The sequence below is a fragment of the Telmatherina bonti genome (assembly GCF_933228915.1).
Source record: "Telmatherina bonti genome assembly, chromosome: 19".
Taxonomy (NCBI): domain Eukaryota; kingdom Metazoa; phylum Chordata; class Actinopteri; order Atheriniformes; family Telmatherinidae; genus Telmatherina; species Telmatherina bonti.
Window position 1 is genome coordinate 18,908,931 of NC_136617.1, and position 8,081 is coordinate 18,917,011.

At 38.9% G+C, this 8,081-nt stretch overlaps 1 protein-coding gene across 1 annotated transcript; it reads right to left on the minus strand.

The window, feature by feature from the left end:
- Positions 1–1,290: 1,290 nt before the first annotated feature.
- LOC306770155 (zinc finger protein 516-like) lies at positions 1,291–7,749 on the minus strand (the record flags this gene model as incomplete). The annotated part of the gene is made up of 4 exons (XM_079258978.1): positions 1,291–1,341; positions 3,287–3,351; positions 3,580–4,854; positions 6,420–7,749. The coding sequence occupies 4 exons, from the start codon at positions 7,747–7,749 to the stop codon at positions 1,291–1,293; spliced, it is 2,721 nt and encodes a 906-aa protein (XP_079115104.1).
- Positions 7,750–8,081: the final 332 nt, after the last annotated feature.

The following is an 8,081-nucleotide window of genomic DNA, read 5'->3' on the forward strand; positions in this document are numbered from 1 at the left end:
ATAACAAATACAGTTATTTTTCTGTATTTTCAGTATCTTAACTGGCAGGTTTAAGTCATCAGTAGAAATAAACACAACAGTTTCTATCAAAAAGAATCAGCATTATGTTTCTACATCACCAGCACACTGTGAAAGTAGAGCAGATGTTTACAGGATAAATTGGATCTAAACAAAATTCTGCATGTGATTTTTTTTTTTATTAAAGATCTACAAAGCAGGGCACTTTTTCTGACTTTTTTTTTTTTTTTTTTTTTTTTACAAACTACCAACAACTTTAGACCAATATAGACATATATATATATATATATATATATATATAGTTGTCTATTGTGGGCACCAAATCTGCTGTAGCAACTAACTCTTTAAACACCCTGATGGCAAAAACAGCCTGAGAAATCATTTGAACATCAAAATATAAATATAATACATTTAAAGTTGAATAATCCTCTCAGCTGAATTACTGCCTTTCTAGAATTTGGGACGACAGAAAATTATTGCTGTCTCACTCTAAATCAGGAGGACAGCTAGCTGTAAGTGCTGAAGGGGGGAAAAAGCCTCATAAAAGAAAATAACTGTGACAATACACAACAATTCTACCCCTGAATATACAGTAACAGTGCTATAATTTTTCATCCTTTACAGTACTATAGATAACTGAACTGAATTATGGGCTCACGTGAGACTATTTTACCTGCAATTATAAATGTGTTCAATCACAACGTCAATCAAAAGGTAAAAATAAAGAAAATATTTCACAACAAATGAAACAAACTGAGTAACATTATACAGTGTGTATAATGTAAACACAAAACTTCACATATGCATCATGGCTTGTATTTGTCAAAGTTTTGGTGGCATCATTTTGGTAATTCATGTTGCTTCGACTCTTCTTTTTTTCAAAGTCAAGACAGTGTTGTGTTAATCTGACTGTAGTTCTGTGCTCATCTCTATCCTGACTGTGGCACTCAATACAAAATCCTCCAGTTATCTTTACAGTAATTCTGACTCGTTTCCACAGAACATTTTGAAACACGTCTCCACCTGTGTTTAGTTAGCTTGTGTGTCTTCTTTCATAAACAAAAAGCATGCATTACACATCAAATTAAACAAACACATAAAAAAAAATAAAAAAAAGAAACAGTCCACCATCTTACTTTGCATATATCAGGCATTAACCTGCACCTCTGTCCATTCGTAGGTTTCATGGCTGGGTCCTTTAAAGAACAGCGGGGTTCTTTGTTCAGTAGTTAGGGTTGTACAACCTGGGACCAACAGGAACACAATGTTTCTTCACGTTCCTTTATGCAGAGACCCTGAGGATGACGAGGAGTGGCTGTTCTTCTGCAGAAAAGAAGCGTGTACAACACAGGTTAGGTACAAAATATATATTTCATATAAATAATTGTATATTTTATATAAAACATATAAATATATATATATATATATATATATATATATATATATATATATATATATATATATATATATATATATATATATATATATATATATATATATACACAATATTCAATGTTTCTATTGACCAGGATAAATTAAAAATGTGTAAATGTCCCAGAAGTTAGGTGAGCAAATAAATAGGCTAAATGTGGAACTTTGGTCAGTGTACAATTTCCTGGTACACTGATCACACCGATACACTGAATGTAAGTTGTCATTTATTCATGCATGGACTAGACTATGCAAGACTAGAAAGACAGTTCATACTAAATTATATCCACACTAGGATGGTTTTACCTCCCTGCTGTCGTCCCTGAGTGTTTAATCTGATTTGTAATACTCTCACTTAGACTGCAATACTGGCAATCATGTGAGATTGAAAACTTGCCTGCATATAACTTTGGCCTGGGAAGAGGAGAAAGCAGGAACAGTTGTTGGTAGGATCAGGGTAGGTCTGACTGACATGCTGATGACTTACCATATGGAGATACTGGGTTAGTTTTACCCCAAGGGGAACAACAATGTCTTTTTATTATTTGTTCGACACATCCTTGTCAGCTTCTCTTAGACTACGAAAAGTTGGAGGCAGCCAGGTTGCGAGAGTTGACAGCCGTGCGTGCAGATGTAAAAAAAAAAATGCACAAACGTGTGCACAGAAATGACAGAGTGTGCTCGGACACAGAGGAGGTACAGACAGGAGAGCAGGCTCACACAGCTGCTACTGACACTTTTGAGGAGAGGAGGGATTTCTATGCTGTTCTGCAGACAACTGATTTGAGTTTATTATAATTAGAGCATGATATGTGATTTAATTGTACAAAAATTTCTGCCCAGTCACCTTCTGATTGACACCTCTTTTAACTTGTGTATGGTATTAACACTTGTTGTGTTTATGTGCACGTCTATTCCGATTTTACCCTGATTTAGGACTTGACTCTGAATAAGTCACTGTATTTCCCCAAGTAATGATAATTATGGTGTGAAAATGATGTAATATCAGTAGAAAGAAATGACTAAATGAATCAGTGTTAGTGTGCTGATCATCATTGCATTATGTGTACACCTTCATCACACTCCAGACTCCAAAGTTACCTGGACTGGTGACTAAAGTAAGGTTGTTTTTTTTTTTGTTTTTTTTTAAAAACTGCTTGTTTTGGCTTTATTAAGCAAGATCGGGCAACACAGACTCAGAGCAGGAAGGTTGTGGTAAAAGACACCCCAGTGGGGCAGTGCTCAGTGTTTTGAAGGTTGTGAAGAAAATATAAGATTTTGAAGGATGTAAAATCAACTCAAACTTGAACTGCACAATCTTTAATTCTATCAGCAAGGTTGCATGCAGCATATTCACATTGCAATGGAAAAAACTTAACCAACTCTACAGATTTGTTGTTGCGTAATAAAGCCTAAACATCTCTATTTGAAATCATGCCACGCTGACTAAGAACAAGGAAAGAAATTATCAGCAGCAGAACTCCCAGGTATCACTTGTTGTTGATGTTTTAAAGTAAATTAAGTTGAAAAGATTGTGCTCACACTGACATATTCTGAAGAAAAAACTCTTATTAAATCTTTTAAGTCTTATTATTGGTATATTATTATACTGCTCACCATTTACTGGAAATAAAAAGTATTTTTTAAATGTCATTTTGCATAAAATGTTTTCTATACAAAATGTATACTGCATGAATCCCCTTTACCAATTATAAAAAAAACCACACTCTGTAGTCAAACACTCTTGATCAACTAATTTCATCAATAATTTGTGGGGAAAGAAAATAATGACATCCAGGCTTCCTATAAGGTCATTACATGCTGAAAATGAACATACTTGTTTTGAAGCTTCAGATGAAGAATGGACTTCATTTCCATAATTTCCATTTAACTGCAACATCGCTGTAAAAGGAGAATTGTTAAAACAGAGTTTTAGTGTCGACATCCCATTTAGAAATTTGTAGATTCCATTAACACTCATGAAATGTGTTACGTCCTCTGAAAAACAACAGATTTTTAGTATAAAGTGTGCATGAGGTCACTGTTTTGGTGTATTTTAAAATCTTTGTTGGCTTTTTATTAGTGATCCTGAGTTTTCTGACCAATCAAAACACAAAGTGCATTCCTTACCTTGCGGATCAAGTCTGGGATCAACAAAGCCCCAATGTTGATAAAGAGCTGCTAGATCATGGGGATTGTAGTTCTTCAAAACACTTAAAATGTCAATGTCCATTGGTGTTTCTCCTGTCGATTCACCCTTTCCCTGAGCAAACAGGAGTGGATCTAAATATGTTTTGCCACCATGTAGGCCCCACATGTTCATGGCAGCCCAGAGATCAGGGCCCTTTGGAACTGAGGAAAAGTCACATGACTGCCTGCGGGAGTGTAGTCTGTCTGTAGATGCATTAGAAGTCGCCCCACCAGAACTTCTTGCTAACATAAAACCCAAACCTTCCTTTGGGAAGTTCCCCTCCACCACAGCCCTGTTGCCTCTGAGTTTGGGGCTGCTTATCGGCTGAAAGCTGTGGAGACTCTTGTTGTTTACAGAACTGTTTGAAGAAGTACTTTGGACACTCGTGCCTTTAGTTCCACCCTCCACTCCTCGTTTATGTTCACCAGACTTCCTTTGAGTTTGGATGCCAACCTTCCCACTGACTTGCGTCCCATCTGAAGAACGTGAGTCCTTTGCTTGATACTTGGACTTTGGCATGCTTGACTGGGTCTTTGGGGTAGGATGCTTGCTGCTGCTGTGGGCAGTGAAACCTGGAGGCTGTGTGCGCTGGGTTCTTGGGGCAGGTAAAGCTGGGCAGTCCTTCCCTTCGAGAAAAGGCGGCGGTCCAGTTCGTCTCCACTGAGAAGTTCCTGCCTTTAAGCTCTTGAGGTTGTTTATGCAGGGTGCCCATTTTGGTGCCATGGAGCTGTTTCCATCCACCCTGTGTGCAACACGCTGATGTATCCACAGTACTTCTGGGTAGTTGGTATTGTGGGAGCAGTATGGACACTGATGTCTCACCAGACCCTCTTTTTTCAGTGGATATTTATCAATGCCATTTTCATCAGTTTTGGGTATTGAAGAAAGATTGAGGAGGTTGCCAGCTTCCGCAGCAGCATGGCCCTCCCCTTTTGCCTCTGTCAGATTTGACTTTTCTTTCTTAATGTTTCCCTCTGTGAACTCTGGACCAGAAGGATATGTGTAAGGAGTCCAGTATGGCTGACTGAGCAGCAAACTCCTGCTTCTGAGGTAGTCCATGTATCTTGAGGCTTTGGAACCACTTTTGCTGATGTTGTCCACAATGGTGCTTGATTTGCTGTAGGAACCAAGGTGCTGGGTGTGCAGGTGAGACCTGAGCACCGAGGCGTGAGGAGTGTGGAAATCACAGTGCTCACAGAAGAAGGACTTTTTATCTGTTGGTATGAGCAGAGAAGATGGTGTGAATGTGTGAATTAAAATATTGTGACGGTATTATTCTAACTATTCTTTATTTAATGTAGGTACCGGCCTTTTAGTGGTCCCTAAAGTCAGAACTAAGACATACGGTGAGACCTCTTTCCATTGTTATGGTCCTCGACTGTGGAACAGCCTGCCAGAGAGCCTCAGGGCCGTGGAGACTGTTGATATTTTTAAGAAGAGGCTCAAGACACACCTTTTTAGCTTAGCATTTAACTGAATTTTATTTTATTTTATTTACTTATCTTAATTTACTTCATTTATTAATTTATTTATTTTTAAATTGTTTTATTAGATTTCTTATTTTTAATACATTATTGTAAAGTAATTATATAAATATATATATGTATATTTTCTTTTATTGTTGCTCTTATTTCTTACTGCTTCTTAAGGTTATTTAACTTTTGGTTTTAACTCCAGTGTTTTCCTTATGGGGATCCTGCACGCTGGGGGCCCTGCCTGTTTGGTCTGGGGGCTGTTGTCATGGCGACCGCTGCTGTTTGGGTGGCGCGGGGTGGCCCCGTTACTGCCTGGGAGTTGTGCGGTTGCTGTGGCGGCGGCCCCTATGAGCACGCAGGGGACTGGCGTGGATGGATCCCGAGGTATTGTTTCCTCACATCAGCATCAAGTCAGAATTTTTATCACTTACTGAATGTTTTTAGTTGTTTTATTAACCAGAATTCAGTTAAAGAGACAGTATTCAGGGAATGATGTTTTTCGGGGAATGTGGGTGGGTGTGTGTGGGTGGGTGTGGGGGGGGTTCTTTGCTCTTTGTCCTTGTGTGTGTGTAAAGAGCTTGTGTCGATTATTTTTAAATGCCTTTTTATCCACTGTTTGTTTTAATCCTTTTGACTTCATTTTATCCTGTAAAGCACTTTGTGTTGCCTGAGGCATGAAAAGTGCTCAAGAAATAAAGTTTGATTTGATTTGATTTGATTTGAATAGTAATCCAAAAATGTATCCTTTTTTTTTTTTTTTTTTTTGCAACTCCCCTATAAGTGTGTCACCAAGCTAGACAACAACTTTGGTTAGCTGAAATAAAATGCTTAATACATTTACACAAAACAGTGATTGCTAAACTTAAATGGTCATAATCCATTCATTCTCATTCAAAAGAATGATTATGGTTCACTATTCATTTGAACTGGAGCCATAATTTAAAAAAAAAAAAACAGCATTTAGTCAGATTAAACTTGATTTGTCACTTAAAAACTTCAAAATCTCCATGAATGAGCATTTTGAGCATTATTTATATCCACACAAGTGCTGTAATAGTTGTTGTAATTCAGTTGGAAATTCACCAGAGGTCTCCCTTTCCCACAGTACAATATTCACATTTTTTCTTTTTAATTTATCACATGTGTGCAAATTTTGAAATTCTGCATTAATGCAAACATCAGCATAGCCATGAACATAATTCAAAAGCATAAACTGGACCTGGTAACCCCACCACAACTCTTAGAATATCAACTGTTGTCCATATGTTGACTAAACTGTAAGTGTGTGGTGTTTGTGAGCTCACCTTCCTGTTCTTGGCTCCTGATACTCTTGTTCTGCTTGGATGAAGGCTGAACATCTTTGACCTTCTTTGTCTGAAGCGCTGCATAAAATGCATGACCAAGTCCATTCAACAGAACTCGGTCCCTCTGGCAAATCTTTTTGTCTCCACCCTTAGTGTGAGCCAAGATGTTTGATGCGTGATCAAGGCTTGTATCACCCTTCTTCTTCTTGACACCTGAGTTTGAGTTGTCAACCTGCTTCCTCTTCTTCTCCTGCTTCAGCGGTATATACTCGCCCTTTTCTGTGTCATATGCAACCTCTGCATCAGCCAGTCTCTCCTCCCATCCTAGACATTTTTCAGAGGCCTCCACAAGTCGTCCTCTTGTCGCTAACTGCCAAGCTTGGTAACTACAAACAGGGTCCAGCTCTGGAATTCGCCTCCCCAGATTATCTTTCTCAGATGTTTTCGCAGGTTCAACACTTTTGAGGTTCAGACTTTCCAAAAACTGCTTCTTATTAACATGCAGCTCAGAGACATCATTGCCTTGATGTGGAGGACTGTGGGCACGAATGTGGTTGAGTTTATGAAGCTTTTCATGAATCTGCAAGGTCTTGCGGTCATGAAAGAAGTTGCCACATCCTGCACAGAGCTCATAGAGGCACTCTTCGTTTGTTAGTAATGCTGCATCCATGGGAACCCCATTGATGGTGGCAGGTGGTTCATTGCTTTTGCTGCCTCGCATATGTACTTTGACCCGATGGATGCGCATATGACTTTGGAGGAACCACGCTTGACGGAAGCGACGTCCACAGATCCGGCATCCATGATCCTGGGATCCACGATGTCTTTTCATGTGGGATTTAAGTAGTAATACTTGAGGGAAAACTTGCCCACAAATGGTGCAGGAGATAGGTTCAGCATCAGCTCCATCAACAACCTCAACACCATCTTTAGCCTTAACTTTTTTCTTAGCTCCTTTTTTCTTTACTTTGCCATTGACATTATGGACTTTGTCAGATGTGGGGTCAATTTTAGGAAGTATGTTGTCATCACCTTTCTGGCCTTGTTCCTCTTCAACCACCTTGTCACTGAGGTTATGGCTGAACAGACCCAGTTTATGGCTTCGGATGTGAGCTTTCAAACTGCCCTTCTGAGCTGTCCTGTGCTCACAGTAGGGACACTTGTACGGCTTTTCCCGAGTGTGTCTTCTCATGTGCTGGGAAAGCGAGCTGAGAAGAGGAAAGCTCCGACCACACACCCCACAGGTGTGGCATGATGCCACATCTTCCTCTGTCACCACTTTCATACTTTCATGTTTTTGTGACACATTCTCTCCCTCTTCTGTCTCCATTACTTTTCTTGAAGCAATGGCACGTAAAAGAAAAGTCCTAGTTTTTAGGAAATCTTCCCAAAATGCAGTTTGTGCTTTAAAAAAATTACTGAGTTCTCAGAGCAGGCATCAAAAACTGGCAAAAGGACACAGATATAGTGCCCATCCTGAGTTTAGAGTTAGTGCTTCATCAACAAGTTGCATGCAGTTTTCACAAGGATACCTGAAAATAAAAAAGAAAAAGAGATCTATGTAAGAGAAATGCAGTTTTTGTCAAAGCGCACAAATTAATATTTTTAATTAGATTCAGAGGTCAGATCAGAATTTTTTTTTTAATGTTTTGATAATATTCT